A 21,628-nucleotide genomic window follows, 5' to 3' on the forward strand; every position below is an offset into this window, starting at 1 on the left:
TTGTTGGACCTCCAGAGGAACTGGTTGGCCACAATATATGTCAAGATGCTGGACTAGATGGACCACTGGTCTGACCCAACAGTCCTCTTCTGTTTTGTGTAGTGGTTAGGAGAGCCATTTTGGTGTAGTGGTTAGGAGTGCGGACTTCTAATCTGGCATGCCAGGTTCGATTCTGCGCTCCCCCACATGCAACCAGCTGGGTGACCTTGAGCTCGCCACGGCACTGATAAAACTGTTCTGACCGAGCAGTGATATCAGCGCTCTCTCAGCCTCACCCACCCCACAGGGTGCCTGTTGTGGGGAGAGGAATGGGAAGGCGACTGTAAGCCGCTTTGAGCCTCCTTCGGGTAGGGAAAAGTGGCGTATAAGAACCAACTCTTCTTCTTCTTCTTATGTTCTTACTCCACTCAGCAGAATTAGAAGTCTTTCTCCAGCCTAAATGGGTCTTCAGCCAGAGGACAAACCTCTGAAGATGGAGAACATTCTCCTTAAGTTTCAGGAAGGTTTCAAGCTTTGCTAATCATACTGGTGGGATACAAGCTATGGAGCTCAGCAGACTTCCCATGTTCAAAACCAAACTTTGGACCAAACAAGCTCCCTTCATGACTGAGAAAAAGATTTGGACATCCGTCTGCTTATGCTAAAGGATGTGTAGATGAGGAAGATAACAGGGCTTGGATCCCACTTAAAATTTCCACGAATGGGGTGGCGATATTTATAGCTTCCTCATCCTGCAGTAGACCTCCAGCTCCCACTAAGAATTTCTCTGAGGGTTCCCCGTCCACCAGAAACCACATTCCAAGGGGCACTGGGAGAGAGAAGGGAAATAATGATCCATAAATGAAGATTCTACCATTCCATTCATAAACATTTTAGGCGGGATCCAAGCAAAGGATTCCCTGAGTGCTCCCAAAGTGACAAGAACAAAACTAAAAATTCTACAGACCTTTCTTCAACAGTTTGGGAATTCCAGAGAAGACTGGGGTGAGTGGGAACATTAAGGGGGAGGGGGAACCTAGTTATCTGCTGCTCTAGAAGGCAAGGTTATGAGAGCAGATTTTATTTGAACGTGAAATGAACCTTCCAAATGGTAAGAGCAGTTCTACAGCATAATTAATTGGAGAAACATGCTTTTTTTCTCCCTGGAGGCTGGACCGCCATCTGCAGAGAAGGCTGTGTGTTTAAACTCCATGTCCTGAACACAGGGAGATCAACTGGACCGTCTACAAGGCCCGGACCACTCTAGGATTCAATTGATGTAGCAGCCAAGACTCTAGCCACGAAATCCGCAGTTCAGACTGTAGCCGGGGATTTGCTAGGCTTTCGGCAAGTCACTTTTTCCTCAGCGTGAGTGCCCCGCATGCAAACGGGGGCTAACTATACTGACCTACTTTACACAGCAGGTGTAAGGAACACTGAAATAGTGCATGCGAAACACTACAAAACGCCGCCGTAATTACGCCATTTATCCTCCGGGCACAGCAAGTAGACAGTATATAAAACCCCGTGCAATGCTTACGTTGAGGCTACTTTTGCTCAGGGTTTCCTTTGACCCAGGACTGAATACCAAAGAGAAGAATGCCACCCTTAGCACTGTTGTAAGGATCTGGGGATCCCCTGGTACTGTAGCTCAGCGGTCCCCAACCTTCATCTGGTCAGGGACCGCCTCCGGGGGTGGGGGAGAGCCAGCGGCCCGGCTGCCGCAGTTGCTCAAAAACACACATGCCCAATTGTTGCGCATGCGCGTTTTGGCCACCAGGTGGCGCTAACACGCATGCGTAGAGTTGCCGCGCATGCACGTTTTGTCCACCAGGGGGCGCAAACGCACATGCCGGCTGCCGCGCCGGCTGCCACGCCAGCCTCTTTCCCCCCTCTTGCTGCAGGGGGAGGCAGGCGCGGCTGCTGGCGGCCCGGTACGATGGCCTTTGCGACCCAGTACCGGGCCGCGGACCGGGGGTTGGGGACCCCTGCTGTAGCTGATCTGTAGCTGATCTCCAGAGTAGAGAGCAGTTCCCCATGAGAAAATGGATACTTTGGAGCAATGTACCCCTCGGAGATCCGGTCCTTCCTGGGATCCATCCCCAAAACTCCAGGTGTTACCCCAACCTGGAGTTGGCAACCCCCCATTAGTGGCCAGGGAAGTCTGGCAACCCTTGTACATATGCAAAGCACATTCCTCTCAACTGGGAAGATCCATAGCTGACTTATGGCCACCCTGTAGGGCAAGGGGGGGGGTAAACTGTGGCTCTCCACATGTTCATTGACTACAATTCCCATAAGCCCCTGCCTGCATGTGCTGGCAGGGGCTCCTGGGAACTGTAGTCCACGGACATCTGGAGAGCCCCAGTTTGGCCAACACTGCTGCAGGGTTTTCAAGAGGTTCAGAGGTGACTTCCCATTGCTTTCCTCAGCATAGCAACCCTGCATTTCCTTGGTGGTCTCCCTTTCAAATACTGACCACGGCTGACCCTTACTAAAGGATGCAAGATTGCCCAGGGCTAACTAGTAAGCCAAGAGGCCAAACTAGGATACAAAGGCAGATATTCCATATCCAAAGCAATTGCGCAATCCTCTGGCACAGCAGTTTCCAAGCTGGAAGATTTGTGGGGCCAGCAATGTCTTATAACAAGAGCGTCGAACTGCGTCCAATTTCGGAGCAACAGGTCAATAAAAAGCCGGTATAGAAGAAAAAGAAGAGTTGGTTTTTACGCCCTCCTTTTCACGGCCCAAAGGAGTCTCAAAGCGGCTTACCATCACCTCCCCTTCCTCTCCCCAAAACAGAAACCCTGAGACGGAGGTGAGGCTGAGAGAGCTCTGACAGGACTGCTCGGTCAGAACGGCACTATCAGGGCTGTGACTGGCCCAAAGTCACCCATCTGGCTGCATGTGAAGGAGTAGGGAGTCAAATCTGGCTCACCAGATTAGAAGCCACTGCTCTTAACCACTACACCAGACTGGCCCCACTTGCACAAGTGAAAATATGCAACTTCAGCAACCAGAAAACTGACATATCGGTTAATCATCCATCAAGTTTCTGAAACTTGTTGTTGCTGTGTCCTTCATTAGAAACTGCTGCAGTGGTTTAGAGTGGCAGACTGGGAGACCTGGGTTCAAATCCCTGCTTGGCCAATGGGAGCCTGCTGGGGGACTTTGGGCCAGCTACACTCAGTCAAAATTACCTCACAGGGCTGTAAAAGGTAAAGGTAAAGGTATCCCCTGTGCAAGCACCGAGTCATGTCTGACCCTTGGGGTGACGCCCTCTAGCGTTTTCATGGCAGACTCAATACGGGGTGGTTTGCCAGTGCCTTCCCCAGTCATTACCGTTTACCCCCCAGCAAGCTGGGTACTCATTTTACCGACCTCGGAAGGATGGAAGGCTGAGTCAACCTTGAGCCGGCTGCTGGGATTGAACTCCCAGCCTCATGGGCAGAGCTTTCAGACGGCTGCCTTACCACTCTGCGCCACAAGAGGGTGGCTGAGGTATGGATAAAACAGAGGAGAGGACAACCATGCCGGCCATGTTGTGTCCCCAGTGGAGGGAAAGGAGGGTGTGTAACTAAAGTAAGCAAGCAGACAAATAAGGAATTATAAAGAGCACCCTGTATGGCAAGGGAGCCCAATCTATGGCTCTCAGTGAACTTCAACAGGGTATGACCCTGTTGGAGGTCCCTGGCGTCGAACAAGGCCCAGGCCTTTTCAGTCCCGGACCAGGGCCTGGTGGAATGAGCTCCTGGGAGAGCTAAGGGCCCTGACAGAGCCTTCCGCCAGGTCTTTGGTTGAGACCAGTGCTGGTAAGATTTGGAGGCCCTGCTGGCTAGCCAGGTCATCGGGGCTCCTCTGTAGTGATCCCCCTGAGGCACTGTTATCAAAAGGTCTGTTGAACCAGAGGGAGATGCAAGTTTTGCCATCTATGGAGTTTTATATAGGGAACTTTATTATGGGTTTCATAGGAAGCGTTCTTGGTAGGGCGTTTTTGTTACCCGCCACGAGCCACTATGTATGAGTGGTGGGTTATAAGTGAAATAAATTATAAGCATCATACCCTTGAGCCCCTGCCAGCATGGGGCTCATGGGAATTGTAGTCCACCGATATCTGGAGAGCCACAATTTGGCCACCCCTGCCATGTGGCCTAAATCTGTACACTGTTTGCTGGCAATGGCTCCTGTCTGTAATTTTCTCTTTTCTGTAAAGCAACTCTAAGGAGCCCTAAAAGAAAGCCTTGCCCAGCTATTCTAGTATCCTGCCCATCACTCCAATGCATCTTGAGGGATTTGATTTTCTTTTTCCAAAGAGCCACAAAGGTTTGTCCACTGAGTCCAAAGAGGCAGACACCTGACACGCAAAACCCCCCTTGCTGTTCAAGGAGATCCGTGTCCTTTGGTTATGGTTACAGACAGCAGTCCCAGAATGCTCTGCTCCTGCTTGCTCCAGCGTCTGTGACCATCCGGCGCCACTGCAGTGTGGGCTCAAGAACTCAAGGTCACAGCAATGACACGGGCTCAGCTGGCAAAGCTGAGGACAGCCCTCTCCCCGGTTTCCTTCCTGGGACAGCAGCAGGGTCAACAATTGTGGCTTGCTATCTCTAGAGGCACAGAAGATTTCTACCGCCGCTGAAAAAAAAAAATCTGGGCAATTGTTACAAACCAGCCCACAAATAAGATCCTGCTTAGGCGATAAAAATAGCCACTAAAGCTGTGGCTACCTGGTTACATAAAGACCGTCCGGGCGCCTGGCTCAGCCTCAGACGGATACAGGGTGGAGGGGGGCAGCGGATCCAGCCGAGATCCTACATTTACATGGAGCATCTTGCAGTAAATGTCCGGGACAATCGGAACACAGCAAACCACCCCCTTCTCAAGGGTCCTGCCTGCGGGAACGACCCACCGCCAAAGCCGGCACCTTCCATCATGTCCAAAAAGGATGCTCCCTTGGCGGTTCGGCCGTCCTGGCCCATTCACAAGGACAGGGATGAAAAAGGGAGGGGGAGAAAGCCGCCTCCGTGACCGCTTTGCAGAATCAACCAGAAACTGAATCTACAGGGCATCCTTTTAGAAGAAAGGCTGACGCAGGCACTTTCACCATTTCCGGGTTTGTGCTTCTATTTCTTAGGAATCCTGGTCCTCGCCAAAATGTTAGAACTCGCACCCCCCACACACACACCACTCGCGCACTCAGGCATGACCACACAGCCTGGTCATCTAGAAGTGCCCCAAGGCACACAAAAGTGTGTCACAACACAAGGACGGGATTAGAAATCAATATTCAAAGAATCAAACTTTTAGACGACTGGAGCAGACACACACATACCCACACGCACACACACACACTGGGACCTTTTCAGCCCTGACCAAAGAACACATATAACCCCACTTCGGCCTGGAATGCCTTGTTCAAGAAAGAGTTGCCTTTCTCCCTATTACAGCTGATCTCGAGGAAACGGGACAGTTCACCTGGGCCTAGTCTGCACACATAGGATAATGCACTTTCAATGTGCTTTGGCAGCTGGTTTTTCTTGTGCAGAATAGGATAATCTACTTCTAAAGTGCATTGAAAGTGCATTATCTATTGTGTGCAGACTAGGCACACAGAGAACAATTACTGCTTTGGAAGGTGGACTCTTCCACCTTCCCTATTGAAGTCCCTCCCCTCCCCAAATCCCACCATCCTCAGGCTCCAGCTATTCCACAACCCCGAGCTGACAATCCTACCCAAAAGTCCAACGATGAAGAATGAAGGCACGGGAAGAAGAAGAAGAAGAAGAAGAAGAAGAAGAAGAAGAAGAAGAAGAAGAAGAAGAAGAAGAAGAAGACGAAGAAGAACAAGAACAAGAACAAGAACAAGAACAAGAACAAGAACAAGAACAAGAACAAGAACAAGAGTTGGTTCTCATATGCCGCTTTTCCCTACCCGAAGGAGGCTCAAAGCAGCTTATAGTCGCCTTCCCTTTCCTCTCCCCACAACAGACACCCTGTGAAGGAGGTGAGGCTGAGAGAGCCCTGATATTCCTGCCTTCCCTTTCCTTTCCCCACAACAGACACCCTGTGAGGGAGGTGAGGCTGAGAGAGCCCTGATATCACTGCCCGGTCAGAACAGCTTTATCAGTGCCATGGCGAGCCCAAGGTCACCCAGCTGGCTGCATGTGGGGGAGCGCAGAATCGAACCCGGCATGCCAGATTAGAAGTCCACATGCCTAACCACTACACCAAACTGGCCAGCAGCCAGAGAGTCTGGGGCAATAACCACACACGGAGAATTCTGCAGCAGGAGGAATACAAACTGGACTCTTGCCGATTCGGAATTCAATTCACGACGCTCCTATCTCCGGCAATCCAAGTTAAACCGAAGGCTGCTAAAATGATCGTCAGTTCCCTCGAACGGAAGGCCGCACGCTGGACGACGCCACAGGCCTCCCCGCGGTGGCCTTTTATGATGGGAGGCTCGGCGGCTTTCGGATCCCGCTGCTTTGACTTTGCATTCTCCCCCCTCTAACAACGGGACCCTCGGTCGCGGCTTGATTGGGAACTGCGGCAAACAAATTGCAAAGGCAAACGTGGCTGGGAAGAAATCGACCCGTGTGGCTGTGTGGTTTGCAGTTGCTTAGACGCAGCGGCTAAAAGGTTTGCCAAAGGGGAGCCATGTCTGTCTCTCGGGGAGGGGGGGATAAAAGAATAAAAAGAAAAGCAACAGACCGTCATGGGCCCTTTAAAGAAATGTATGACTTTTACTAACAAAAGCCCACTCCACCAGATGCATTGGCTCAGCCCCACACATTTGTTATTCTTTAAGTTGCTAAAGCATTCTTGCTTTGAATACACAACACAAAAGAAGTTTGTTTTTGGAAACCACCAAACATCACCCCACCGAGTCTCCCTGAAAACATCTTCATGCAGCCACTTATTTTTTTCTTCCGCTAGAATAATGTTTCCCTCGCCACCTAACTTCTCCAAAGGAATGGCGTGATACAGAGAAGGCATGGAGAAGACTCAGTTAATATTCCCATTCGGTTTGGAGATTAGGGCTGCTGACTGTGACGGTGGTGGAACATACTGTCAGGTCACAGTTAACTAAGAGGTGGCCAAGCTGTGGCTCTCCAGGTGGGTATCCATGGAATGGCAGGGGCCTGTGGGAATTGTAGTCATGGAAATCTGGAGAGCCATAATTTGGCCACCGTTGCTATAGAGCAGGTCTGGCCACAGTGTGGCTCTCCAGATATACATAGACAAAGGAAGAAGAGGAGGAGGAAGAAGAAGCAGAAGAAGCAGAAGAAGAAGAAGCAGAAGAAGCAGAAGAAGAAGAAGCAGCAGCAGAAGCAGAAGCAGAAGAAGAAGAAGAAGAAGAAGAAGAAGAAGAAGAAGAAGAAGCAGAAGAAGAAGAAGAAGAAGAAGCAGCAGCAGCAGCAGAAGCAGAAGAAGCAGACGAAGAAGAAGAAGAAGCAGAAGAAGAAGCAGAAGCAGAAGCAGCAGCAGCAGCAGAAGCAGAAGCAGAAGAAGAAGAAGAAGAAGAAGAAGAAGCAGAAGCAGAAGAAGAAGAAGAAGAAGAAGAAGCATTGATTCTTATATGCTGCTTTTCTCTACCAGAAGGAGTCTAAAAGCGGCTCACAACTGCCAGGGGCTCACGGGGATTATAGTCCATGGACCTCTGGAGAGCCACAGTTTGGCCACCCCTGTTGTAGGGTTTTCAAGGAAAGAGACATTCAGAAGTAGTTTGCCATTGCCTGCCTCTGCATAGCAACCATGAACTTCCTGACTGGTCTCCCATCCATGGACTAACCAGGGCAGACCCCACTTAGCTTCTGACAGATTAGGGCAACTGTTCCAGGTGAAAATGCCCCGTCCCTTAACAGGAGCATCATAGAATGTAATTAACCAGGTGATGTTCTTTACTTCCCTGCTGTGGAAGGCTTCGGTGGTCCATTTCCACACATGAAGGGACAGGGCATTTTTCTCCAGGCCAGTTCACAACACTATCCCAGAGTGGCCTTGGGCATGTCCAGGGCTGCATCTCACTTTTCTGCTTTGATTTCCCTGCATATGGAATGCAGAATTCTCAAGAATCTCAGCTTTCAGTGTTCAAAATACAAACTTGGGTTTCGGGCCTTCATAAAGTTCCACCCATCTGGACTATGGAGATAATTCTGGCCTGCCTTGCAGGACAGTTTTATGGGATGCAAAAAGTGGCATACATATATGTAGCAAACTAGGGGCCAAGCCTGTGGCATTCAGGAACACAACGGGTGCTAGATTAGGGGGGTGGAGTAGAAGAACTCTGCAGATGGTTTCCCACTCCCCCCCAGGACCTGGAAAGGCTGCAGGCAGCTGTTAAGGAACTCACTGACAGGGGCAGCTCTCACACAGCAGGGATCTGCAGCCTCCAAGCCCCGGTGGGAAGTGGAAGGAGGAGGGGGTGGTAAGGGTGGGGGGTGGAAGGCGATTGGCTGGCCGCTGGACAGACAGGCAAGCCGGTTGGAGGAGGAGACACTCAGGGGCAGGACAGCCACTCTGAGTGGGTGAAAAGCGCTGAGTGGCACTTAAGCCATGAGACACTCTCCTCCTCCAAGGGCTTACCAGAAAATATATAGATAATAATAACATGCAAATATGCTTAATTGGTTGCACATATACAGGTTGTAAAACATAAGAGGATTTTCTAAAGATAAAATTAAAGTTTTGACGGCACACTGTTTAAAAAGCAGATTATATGCACAATTACTCAGGAATAATTCATTTCTGTGGGACTTACTTCCACGTAAGCATACATAAAACGACAGCCTGAAAGTGATATCCTAAGCAAAAGAATGTAACTTTGCTTAGGATCACCCTGTGATTAATAGGCTAAGAGCATTCAGGACACCCAAAAGTACTACTGAAATTATTCGATTACCACCGCAGACCTGGTCAGGCACCCTGCATTTAAGTAACAACCATAAACCTATCAGTGAATTAATAATTTGTACCAAGCCCTCGCAAATGCACCAGCCAATGGAAGGATCCCCTGCCCATTTCCTCAGCCTTGACACTTCCCCCAATTCCAGACGGGGCATTGAATTAATCATGAGAGAACCCCAAGATCACTCCATACCCCTACTTGCTCCATCTTCCCTCTGCCCACCAACAGCGCATTTTGGAGAGGGCACTGCGACTGGAAGGCAGAAATCATCATGGGCCCATTCTGTCCCATGGGAAAGTCAAGCCACAAGGGCACTGGAACATCCAAAGTGAGCTCGAAACTAAGCAATAGATTGAGAAGCAACTGTATGCAGGATATAGGCCCCACAGGATGAATTGGAAGCAGTGGAGAAAGCAGAAGAACCATCTTGGGAAGAAGACAGATTTTGTCTTTTTTCTGCAGCGAGGGGCATGGTTCTCTGATTTCGGTCAACGGGGAGATGTCTGTTGGGAAAGTAACATTCAGCACAGGACCATTTGTGACACAATGAGGACTGGTTTCAGAGAGTACCCTGTGCGGGTCTTACACTTAGATTCAAGTCCAGCGACACCTCCGAGACAAATAAGAGTCTCGGGATATAAAATGCCAGGCGTCAAAACCCCTTTGTCTGACACGAGGAGGACATCTAAACCAGGGTTAGTCAACCTGTGGTCCTCCAGATGTCCGTGGACTACAATTCCCATGAGCCCCTGCCAGCAAATGCTGGCAGGGGCTCATGGGAATTGTAGTCCACGGACATCTGGAGGACCACAGGTTGACTACCCCTGATCTAAACGGCAATACTCGTGTCTGACTAAGGGAGCGTTAGCTCTTGAAAGCAGATGCCCTGAAAAGGGTAGGTCTCTTGAGGTGCTGCTGGATTTGAATCTAATTGTGGACCGAGTTACATAAACGAATCTGCTTGGCTGGGCAGAGAATTAAATTAAATTCCTTATTAATTACAGTTACATCCTGCCTTTCTCCCAGCATGGAATTCAGGATGCGGTATGTCCTGCTCACGGGACGTCTCCCGTTCTGCCACGACTCCCCGTCTAGGAAACAATTTGCCCTTTAAACAAGCAGCAAAGTCAAGCGGTCTGCCACCGTGCCTCTGTAGCCTATCCGTGATTACCTGTCTTACACAAGCACCTGTAAACACGAGCCTCGTCTTGCAGGGGTGCCTTCTTGGATGTGCAACTGAACAAAAAGATATAACGTGGGTTAACAGCCCTGAAGTGCCACAGAGGTAATCAATTCCCTGCCTCCCCCCCACCCCGCACACACACACCAGTGTCCTTGAACCAGAGAAGGTCCGTGATGGTTTAATTATGTGGTAGGGTCTGTGCCGCATCCCTTGAAACAATCAATCAATACGACTTCTTACTTTTCTTTGGAAGAGATAATGACTGGTTTTAGGAACAGCCTGACTGACTCATGTTTAGAATGCAAAATTTTGGCTCCCTGGGTGCGACGGCGTTTGGGACATAAAACGAGGTAGCAGGGCCGAGATATGAAATTTGGGATGGGAACTGTCCAGAACTATCTTATGTGGTGCATTGATACATCTGCTAGAATGTGTATAGAAGAATAACTCTGGCTCTTGGGAGGGAAAGAAAACCCTCTCTTTTGAACTAGCAGTTGTAAACACTCATTGATTCCAGGGCGTAGTCTGGATGGGGCTTTTTACCCACTCCCAGATCGACTAGATCCCTGCCGTCTACAGTGAATTCGATTTCTATTTTGATTTTAGGCACTTAAAAATTTCCCTCTGCAAGATGCATGATTGATTCATGGTGACCCTACCTTTCCCTCGCGATATCCTGCAGTGGATATAAACCTCGATATTTCAAAACCACCATGAGTAAATGTGCAGGGCTTTTGCTTTTTCGAATTAACTCACTGCTCCGTGCCAGTCTTCCCTGATTGGCCAGGGCGTCAGTTCAAAGACTTCCTGGTTCCTGGTTGCAAGGCTTCCCTTAAAGTGACTGCACTCCTAAAACCCTACCTTCTCTCAGCAGAGATTTGCCTCTTGTTATTCCCCCCTCTTCTGCTGTCTCCAATCCTCTCCCACCCCAACCCCATCCCCATTAAAAAAAAAAAAGAATGAGACTCCTGCTGTGATTGACACCCCTCCCCATTCTGAGCTTCCCTAATCAAGTGCAGAACACTTTCTGTTTCAGTTGGGGGTGGGGGGGAATAGACGAAGACCCGAGTTCAAATCGATCTGAATTCAGCAAGATCCACAACAGAAAAAACAAAGTGCAGAAACAGCCCAGAACTGAACTAAAACAGAAGCCTATCAGTAGCTGGCAGTTAGCTGGTAAGCATGAAAGTACAAACCTCTCCTAACAACTGCTTCTTATTGCTTGAGAACTAGGGAATTAAACCAGAGCCACAAGACAAGCAGACCACAGATGCTGGAAATGCTAAGAAAATGCAAAAGTTAAGACAGACAATGAACGCCCTGGCTCGTGGCACTCTGCAGGCTCAACCACGGTCAGGCCAAGAATCACAAGATGTTCCTTGCACTAATGTACAGTTCACCTCCTCATTCCCAGATGTTTTATGCCCAAGCAGCCACTGGTACCGGAGAGCAAACCTCTTCCTTTGCCTGGGGAGGGGGGCAGGCTGTTGAACAGCATTTCCACCACACCCCACGCTTTGGCATTACATAAACATGATGTCAGCAAAACAGAACGCCGTGGATCAGGATTCCCAAAGCTCATTCCCAACCAAGAGCAGCCGACTGTGGGTGGCCAACTGTGGCCATGTTTCGAATACAACACTCTGCTCGAGTCAGAACAGCTCACAGCTGTGATGAGAACAGGCAAGGTCATCGCTCCACCCTGCAGCCCAAGAAACAGCTACCTCAACACCCTTCCAAAGACAGGAAACAATGGCAAGCAGAAGGCTTTCGAAACCATATTGAAACCACATGCAACTTGGAGGGTTCCTCGGTGAATAGGCAAGGTCCAGAGAGGTCCACGTGCAGGTAAAGTAGCACAGCCAACTTTTGTGTCAAACAGAACCATTCGCCAGGTGGAAGAGTTCTGTGAAATCAAAAGCTTGGCAACCCTATCGACAGGTGTTCTAATAAAAAGGTATGATTGGGACCATTTTTGGGAGTGACCTGTTTTTCTTTGCAACTGGGGACAGACCTTGGAACCTTCTCCTTGCCAAGCAGGTGCTTTACCACCAAGGCATGGCTTTTCCCCTTCCTTGTGACATCAGAGTCACATGACAGGAAGAAGCGGTCCCCAGCATCACCAGTTACAACACGGCAACCAATTATAAATACTTAAAAGAAGGGGGGATTAAACTTGTTTGTCTTCACCACATATCCCAGGAAGGCTGGGCGGGGGAAATGCAATAACAGGGTGCTATGATACCCATTATACAGATAAAGAACTGAGACTGAAAAATGCTGCCCTCAAAGGAGAGCACTGTGGGGCCATTCCCCTCACTGTACGTCACTTGCTCCATCACAGCCTAGCTGGCTCAGAAAGGGGACATGAGAAGAAGAAGCAGAAGAAAAACCAAGGGTCTAGTCCTTGCCGATCATTGCTACTTGCCAATCTCTACTTGCCAATCTCAGCTGCATCCTCAATTAACCCTGCTTCCCAGCTGGACTTAGCAGCTGGGGGATTATTACAGCCCCCACAGAGCCGGTGCGGCAAAGCCCTGGGTCAGCCAAGCCTCTCCCGCCGCTACGTTCACGGCCCCATGCAAGAAAACAAACATTTTAGAGGCAGTCTGGGATTCTGCTAAGGCAAGCTGCACGAGCGGACAGATGCCTGCTGACTTGTCCTTATGTAAATTATTCAGTTTCCAGCACTGGTGACCCCAACCTGTAGCCGTGGGGAGGCGGGACTCAAGAGGGGCAGCTTTCGGGCCATGTCCTGCAACTCCCTGCCATTCCTTGGAAGCTTTTCCAGGGGCTTCCTTGGCGATGGTTCTCCAGGAGACTACCTGCCCCATTAGCGACCCACTTCCCCTCTGCCCTCAAAGCGCAGCTGCGGAGAGTGGGGTGGATTCTCGGAAGCACACGCTCTGTGCCCAGCAGGCAGCAGCGAGGTTCCAGAGTGGCTCCCTACGTTAACAGGATGTGCAGCCTAGAATCAGTCCCAGAATCCTTTGCAGCGAGCAGAAGCTCTCTGACAGACAAGTCAATGAAGGAGAACCCCAAAGAGAAGGCCCACTTGCTTAGAGAAGGAAAGGAGAGTGAGACAAGATACGTCCTAGTAAAGGAGCAAAAGGAGCAAAAGGAGCAAATGCCCCTGGGAAAAGGAATCAGGTGCACAAAAGCCCCCCCCCCGCCCCCCGAAGCCCTGACTGCATGGCCTTTAGAAAATAGCCTACTAGGGACCAAGCCCTATGAAGATAGGTTGAGGGACTTGGGAATGTTCAGCCTGGAGAAAAGGAGGTTGAGAGGGGACAAGATAGCCCTCTTTAAGTATTTGAAAGGTTGCCATTTGGAGGAGGGCAGGATGCTGTTCCCTTTGGCTGCAGAGGAGAGGACACGCAGTTATGGGTTTAAACTACAAGTACAACGATATAGTCTAGACATCAGGAAAGAAATTTTCACAGTCAGAGTAGTTCAGCAGTGGAATAGGCTGCCCTCACTGGCAGTCTTCAAGCAAAGGTTGGAGACACACTTTTCTTGGATGCTTTAGGATGCTTTGGGCTGATCCTGCGTTGAGCAGGGGGTTGGACTGGATGGTCTGTATGGCCCCTTCCAACTCTATGATTCTATGACTCTATGATTCTACTTTCAGTGTTTATGAGACTCCTCCATGTTCTATCAAGAAAACCGCAGACAAAGAGAGTCAAATCTGCCCCTAGGATGGACAGAGATCAGCAAAACACACACAATCCCTAACAGCCCTGAAGGTCTGGATAGAGGGAGCTAGATTTTCTGGCAGTGGAAGGTGCCACTGAGTCACAGTTGACTAATGGCGATGGCAAGGAGTCTTCAAGACAGGAGGAATTCAGAGGCCTCTGCTTAGCCACCTTGTACTCCCTTGCTGGTCTCCCATCAAAGAACCAACCAGCAGGGCTGCCCCTGCTTAGCTTCTGAGACCTGAGGCCCCAAAGGATGCTGGGAAACTCTGGCCAGCATCAACAATGAGCTGGAACCAAGGCAGGTTGGCTACCAAGTCTGAGAGGGATCCGAAGCAGACTGGCCACCAATTCTCACATCAATGTTGACGCCTCCATCCAAATGAGTAAACCCAGGGGAACTCATGTTCCCACAGGGCTACAAAGGAGGAGAGGCTGCATCCCTTTCTGCAAGCGCATGTGTTTATTTGCTGTACATCAGGGAGGACTGAAAAGTCACAAACGCACATGCTTCATTGGATGACCCTGACCCACAAGCTCCTGCTACGGCAACTTTGGGACTCCCACATCTGCAAGACAGGTCCCACATCTGAGATGCCCAGAGGCCGGTTCTCCTGAAGCTTCTCCTCCTTCCCGCCCAGGATCTAAAGCCAAGCTTCTTGGACTTGATAAGGGATGGAGGAAACCAAACAGGCAGCATTTACTTAACAGTGTGGTCGTCCTCAGGAGAAAGTTGAAGGAGCTCTGGAGCATGTGTCGAAAGAATGAGAGTGTGCTGGCTGGATTCTGACCAGAGCCATAGCGTTTTGCTCCTTACAAGTCCATCAAGCCGGTAGGGACGATGCAGAGAGCAGAGCCACTGCTCGGGCATTTGGACAGCCAAGTTCCCTTTTCCAAGCACAAGATGAACAAGACCAGTCCTGGAGCATCCGGCCTTTGGCACCCTCAACAGCAAACTTAAGCCAAGGGCAGATTTGGCCGCGAAATCATCCAGGGAGGCTGCCATGCGGACGATGCACAGAGGCCGATTTCTCCCGGCCAGCCTTAGAGAGAAGATGGCCAGATCCAGTTTGGGCTCTCACGTTCGTCGGACGCAATAAGCTTGCATGAACTGATCTTGGAAAGGAAACAGTCCCATGGCTCCCTTGATAAATCAGGATTCGCTACACAGCGATCCTCCCGATGGGTAGATTTGCTGCTCACAATTAGCCTGCCGGGCGCCACCGTGGCATGGAAGACCTTCCAGAGTCGCGCATCACGCCACATTACGATCACTTTCTCTGCAATGCAATCCAGCATCTCCCCACCCCCAATTCCAGTTAGCGGCTGTCATGGCTTCCTGCACCCAAAATCGTTGACGGTGCCCACTGCCTTCCCCAACCGAGGGGCCACAAAGCCCCCCGTCACTCATGGGACATCCACTGAGATCCTTCTCACAGCTCTGCCTTCTTCAGGGCTGTGAAACGGTGAAAAGCCCCAGAAATTCCTTATCTGTCACAGGGGCCCTTTGTGTGTTTCCTATTTACTGTGTTGCCTCCCTTTCCTACAACTCACACTGCTGCACACTTATAAGGCGCTGCCACAGTCCACATTGCTGCTGCCCATATTATCATTATTATTGACTGTTTTTATATGTCATCTGCAAATCCTTGCAAGCGCAGCTCCCAATATACACACGAATGCCCAGCAAGCCCAGGGCTGTGCTGGCATTTACGAAGAGGCAACCCCAAGTCACGACACCCTGGCTGTCAAGGAAAAGCCGGTGGGCTCACGGCTAGCAAGCGCCGAGACGGCAACATCTCCGCCGGATAATGTCAAGACTTCCCCAGGGGAGGAGAAGAATCAAGAGCCAACGCCATGGGACCACGGGAGTGCCTCCCTGAGTGGAAACCAAAGGGCCTCTGTACTTTAGGGCTCCCACATCTGCAAGACAGGTCCCACTGTGGGATCCTCTTGCAGCGTTTCCCACGCCTGGCACCTACCTGGGGCCCTGTCCTGATTCCATGTCACGCGCCCAAAGGCTACCCAGCTCTGCAGCAGACAGAAGCAGAGGGAGGTTCAGGATGGAGAAACTGAGGAAAGGCAAAGGAAGTTAGGATGGAGCTGAGGATCTGATTGAAGTAAGGAAACATTTCCCAGGGAGGAGATAAAAGCAAAAAGGGGAAGGATGTGAGCACAGACAAGCGACAGGGATTGCCTCCCGCGTAACCCCGAGCTGCGTTTGAAGCTGGAGAAATGATTGGTTCCTTCCCTCTCTTGCCAGCCTCTGTCGTTGGTTCCCCCTGCCACAGTCTCTCAGCATCAGTGGAATCTCAGGCTGCCACGATCACGCCTCGATCCTGTGCATGGGAGGAAAACCAGGCTGGCAAGTGGCCCAAGAAGCAGCCTGGCAGAACACGGGCAGGGGTCCAGCCCCAGGGGTCACCGAGCCCACGTGGGGTCATGAGAGCAGCGGTTCCTTCCCTCCCCAAGGACATTTTCACGGGAGAGACTAAAACATCGCCCAGAAAGGGGAAGCAAACAAGAGATAAAAGCTTAGCGGGCGCCAGTGCTCCAGACAGAAGGCCCGAGCAATGACGGGAACAGGCCAGGTGCCGATTCCAACAAGCAGAAGAGTGTCTGTGCGAAGGGGAATGTTTGTAAGCAACGAGGCTGTTGATTTTGTTCAAGGAAAGCAGGTGGCTACGCAAAGAGATCTGCAAGTCCAAAGCAGGAGATGAACAAAATTTGAGTCCGGTGGCACCGTTAAGACTAACTATAAGTTTTATTCACGGTATATCAGCTTTCTTCAGAGCGTGAGCTGTATGCGCATGAACACACACACACAAGGTCAAGATGCATCTCAGTGGGAAAGGACTTTCTCCATGCATACCTCCCCCTTACTCCTCACAACAACCCTGCAAGGTAGCCTAAGCTGAGCACATGTGATTGGGCCCAAAGTCACTCAGCGCACATCCATGGTAGACTGAAGGACTCAAACTTAGATCCCCCCCCCCCCGATCCTAACCCACTACTCTAACCATGATACCTCATGGCTCTCAATCTTGGAGATAGAATTGAAGGAAGTTCCCTCGAGGACACAAGGGCACCTTTGTGGTCTCCCTTACAGGATGCAGCGAAGTCAGAGGACAGCATAGCTGGCCTAAGGTTCCCGCTGCCACAGACAGATTAAAATCTGGCTCTTCTCCCCCACCCTCCCGGCCCCACTCCCAAAGCTGTAGCATCATCTGCATAACAATAGCTCAATCAGCCATCAAGAGCTGGACTCTGGATGGTATTTTCTAATTGCCATTTTGATCTCTGTCACTTCTGTTAAATTCCTCCCCTTTGGAACTGCTTCTGCCTGCTCCCCATCCCATCCTCAGGAATGCAGGAGATATCATTCGGCCTGCTTCCGTGAGCCCCTTTTAAAGGTGGAAGCGACCCCTCTCTTCTCCCTCCCAAAGGCAACCTATGGGCAGGGACCCCTAGGAACTTGGCCTCCCAGGGGGGCCGGCTGCCTGATCTCTAGGGCAGAGCCAGCCTTGGAGCATTCCTGGCTTCTGGGCGGCAGATCTACAACAGCCCAGAGGTGACAAAGGCCCGTCCTTCACCATGCACCTCTCCTCTCGCCCCGAACCTAGTTCAATCCTCAGGAGCATGGATCAGGACCCCTCTCATTGGGAACAAGGGACGATATTGAGCCTGTCTGTTGAGGAAAAGCTGACCAGAGGGAGAATCTCATCCACCTCCCGCCATCTCAAACATGCTCTCCTCTTCCAGGTCTCTGGCACGGCACCCCTCGCCCCCCCCCCAAATCCCTAAGCAGTCAACTTCTCCACGAAGCTCCTCTTTGGGGGAAGAGGGGGGTGGAACGTGAAGTCTAATTCCCTCTGCCCCCCCCCAAAAAAATTGACACTTGCTGGAGGGTCAGGCCTGCTTTCCCCTCACCACGTAGGCGAAAGGAAAGCCTCTGCCTGTGCTAGGGAGGCCCCCCTCCCTCCCCCTGTGCCGAGATCTAGGTCAACACTGATGCTTGAAGCTTGAGACAGTTTGTCAGAATGAGGGATTCGTCTGTTCTCCCTCTCCCCCCCCCCTTTTTCTCTGCCTGCCTGGCAACAAACTCTTCTCTCCCCCCCCCCTCCTCGATGATCAAAACCCCTCAAGCTGCTGGGCCAACAACCCAGCGAGGCGGGAGGAGAAGGGGCTCCTTCAAAAGAGCCTTCCAAGGCCACGCAGCAGCATCCAGCCAGGGGGACAAGTTCCCGGAGATGTGAGTGGGCTGTTTTGGGCCGGACGGACAAGGAGCAGCCCGGAAAGGTCCCTGTCCCCCCTTGCGGCTTAGCCCGGCGTTATCACCCTCCCCTCCTCTGCATTGCTAACCTTCATGGCCCTTATCCTTCGCTCCTCTCCTTCTCCTCCCCCCCCTTCCTAAAGTCCCTGCTCAGAACAGACAGTTCAATAACTTCCACCTTTGTGACGCAGACCTGAGCTGCTTGGGGATGGGTTGGGGGGGGGGGGGTTGAAGAGGACAGAGGTGCACATTGATACCCTGGGGGAGAAGGGCTCAAATTCCTCCAGGATCTCTCTCCCCCTGCAGCGTCCCGTTCCTTCCTATCCCGATCAGGGTCGGAGGGAGATGCGATGAGAGATGCCCTTCATTTCTCCTGCTTCGGGATCACGGCCTGGCATTCCCAGGGTCAACTTTGCCCGGTCTGGATTTGGGGGACCAGAGGCGGGAGGATCCTGACAGTGGGTCAAAATGAAGGCTTCCTCTTCTCCCCCCCACACACACACATTTAAAAGGGGAAGGGGGAGTGAGGAAAAGGGGGAGAGACAAGAATTGGGGCACCGCGGAGGGTGGGGGGGGGGTGTTCCGCTGCGCCGTCCCCTCGCAGCCGGAGCGCACCCGACCGATGCCGTCCTGGGGGGAAAGAAGAGAAGGCAGGCGGAGGGGCAGGGGTGGATCTTCTCTCCGGAAGGGTCGGTGGAAGGAAGGCGCCTAAAAGAAGAAGTAAAGGATGTTCTACAGGACCGGGGCGGGGGGGAGATTGAGAGCGAGAGCGCGAGATCCAGAGAAAGTGCCCGCGATCCGAGCGCAAAAAGCGGTCAGCGCAACGCGCGGCGGGGCAGCGCCACTCACCTAGAATCATCCCTCGGGGGCTCTGGCTGCCCGGAGCAGCACCTTGCGTCTGGCCGCGGCGCAGCAGGGATGGCAGGCGCTCAGGCACAGAGACTCAGCCGCCGCCGCCGTCTCCTCCTCCGCCTCCTCCCCTGCCTCCGCCTCCCCCGTGTCCGCTGCGGCGGTGCTGCTGCTGCTGCTGCTGGCGGCGGAGCTAGGAGCGGGCCAGCCCAGCGGACGACCCCGGCGGCGGCAGCAGCGGCGGGGCCCGGAGTGCAGCAGGGCGCGCGAGCCAGAGAGCCCGAGTGCGAGGCGGCATCGCCAAAAAAATGTCAGCGCCGCCGGAGCCCGAGCTTGCTCTCGGCAACCCCCCCTCCCTCCCTCGCCCGGTGCAGGCGGCTCGCCATTGGTTGCGCCGCCAACGCGGGCGCCCAATGAGAGGGGGCCGAGGCCAACTCGCGCAAAAAAAAAGAAAAAGAAAAACCAACCGGCCGGGAGGGGCCCCTCCCTCCTGCTCGCCTTGCTCTCTCCAACCCCCCCCCCCCCCGCAAAAAAAAATAAAAAAAAGTCTGCGCGGCCGACGCGCTCTCCGCAGTGGCAGCAGGTAGAGGGGAAAGGGGCGCCAAGGAAGCACGCGCGCAAAGGACGCGTCATCCGAGCTGCACACCTGGCCGGGGGGGGGGGCGAGAGGGGAGCGGGCGGCAGCAGCACGTGTGGGTCTGGGCACGCCTCGGGGGCCGCTGCGCTCGGAGGGGCCGGCGACCGGCCTGGCGTTGCCAAACTTTTGTCTCCTTTGGGAAGTGGTTTCCACTGGCAGCTCAGCCACGACGGGGCTTAGGAAAAGCGGCTTGCGCCACGCGGGTGGGCTTGGGTGGGGTTGGCCCGCTTTACCTGTTGGGCACGCAGGCTCAACGCTAGGCTGCAGCCAGGAGAAAGAACAGAAAGGAAATTGTGGGGGGATTAAAGAACATGCACGGATTAAAAAAAGAAAAGAAATAAAAGCGCATCGCTGCTTCGTCACTGGCTCTGACCTAAAGGCACACCCCCGGGTCAGAGATTAGGGTTCCTGGGACAAATTGAGAAAACAGGTTTCACTGCTGAACAACATCCACTTTTCGTAATTAAGTGGTGAGAACTGTGATGCGCCTTGTCTGGGAGGCTTTAATTATGTCTTTATCTGGCATGTGATTCACAGCCATAGAAGAAGAGTTGGTTCTTATATGCTGCTTTTCTTTACCAGGAGTCTCAAAGCAGCTTACAGTTGCCTTCCCTTTCCTCTCCCCACAACAGACGCCTTGTGAGGGAAGTGAGGCTGAGAGAGCCGTGAGATTACTGAAGAAGAATAAGAGTTGGTTCTTATATGCTGCTTTTCTCTACCCGGAGTCTCAAAGTGGCTTACAGTTGCCTTCCCTTTCCTCTCCCCACAACAGACACTCTGTGAGGTGGGTGAGGCTGAGAGCCCTGATATTACTGCCCGGTTGGAACAGCTTTTCAGCGCCGTGGCGAGCCCATAAGATGGAGTGTTCAACGTTAGCCACTGCTGCACTTGATGGAAGCTTTAGAGTAAGTTTATCAGCTGCCTGTGGGCCATGATAGCTGAATGGGGCCTCCATCCTGAGAGGCAGATGCGGAGGAGAGAAGCCTACTCCAGTTTGTGTACTTTTCAGATGCACATAGCTAGCCACAGATGGTGTGATGGGATGCTGGGCTAAGGAGATTTTGGGTCACTTCCATAAAGGTTAAGGCGCTAGGTCATATTCGCCCAGGGGCTGCTGCTAAAAGTCATCTCAACAGCAATTGGTTCTCTTTCCTACCACAATATTTGCAAACCCCCCCCCCCAAGAAAAAGCCGTCTCCAACCCTAAGAGATCACAAAATAAGAATGGGGAGCACAAAAGGATATAATTTCACCGATTAGAAACAAGATTAACAAAAGAAGGCACATGCTTTCACACTGTAGCACATTAGAGGACTGCAGCTGGTGAAGAGTCTAAAAGTTAATAAAACTGCAGGTGTTTGGGAGGTTGCATCACTTCCCTGCTACTCACATCACAATAAGTGCCTCTGCCAATTGGATAACTAGGCACATGGCTATGAGCCTCTTGTGGCGCAGAGTGGTAATGCAGCAGAAATGCTGTCTGAAAGCTCTGCCCATGAGGCTGGGAGTTCAATCCCAGCAGCCGGCTCAAGGTCGACTCAGCCTTCCATCCTTCCGAGGTTGGTAAAATGAGTACCCAGCTTGCTGGGGGGTAAACGGTAATGACTGGGGAAGGCACTGGCAAACCACCCCGTATTGAGTCTGCCATGAAAACGCTGGAGGGCGTCACCCCAAGGGTCAGACATGACCCGGTGCTTGCACAGGGGATACCTTTACCTTTAGGCACATGGCACTCATGCCAGCAACGAATGCGCTCATCTCAAGAAAGCAAAGTATTTCCCCGCACATTCAGAAATATTGCCGCTTGACTACTGGGAAGGTTCACCGTTCACTAACGTCCGCAAAAGAGGTCATCCCCAAGAGAAGTTGCTCGCACGCTGGGTGCAATGAATGAGAAAAGCAGATGGGCCTTCCCTGCACAACACTCCCTTCCAGTTCAGGAGTGTGCATGATTCTCTGCTCTCCTCTGTTTCATCGTCACAATAACACCCCTGCCCCCTGAAATAATATGAAGTGTGGGAAGAACCTGTCCAAATGTTACACCATAGAGCAGGGGTGGACAAACAGTGGCTCTCTAGATATCTCTAGAGCAGCGGTTCTCAAC

General features: G+C 51.8%; 1 protein-coding gene across 5 annotated transcripts in view; it reads right to left on the reverse strand.

Moving 5' to 3' along the window:
• The window catches only part of ZNF385A (zinc finger protein 385A), a 238,801-nt gene that overhangs the window by 154,876 nt on the left and 62,297 nt on the right, over nt 1-21,628 (reverse strand). For 2 of the 5 annotated variants that reach the window (XM_077329093.1, XM_077329091.1), the window contains exon 1: nt 18,888-19,226. The exons of 2 other annotated variants lie outside the window; for them this stretch is intronic. Coding sequence is in view for 1 of the 3 variants with exons in the window: in XM_077329091.1 (XP_077185206.1) it covers nt 18,888-18,897 (10 nt within the window). In the remaining 2 variants the exon portion in view is untranslated. Of the gene's footprint in view, nt 1-18,887; nt 19,227-21,628 lie in introns of those variants that run through there. One more of the 5 variants, XM_077329095.1, reaches the window with a different exon arrangement.

This window comes from Paroedura picta, chromosome 3, assembly GCF_049243985.1.
Source record: "Paroedura picta isolate Pp20150507F chromosome 3, Ppicta_v3.0, whole genome shotgun sequence".
Taxonomy (NCBI): domain Eukaryota; kingdom Metazoa; phylum Chordata; class Lepidosauria; order Squamata; family Gekkonidae; genus Paroedura; species Paroedura picta.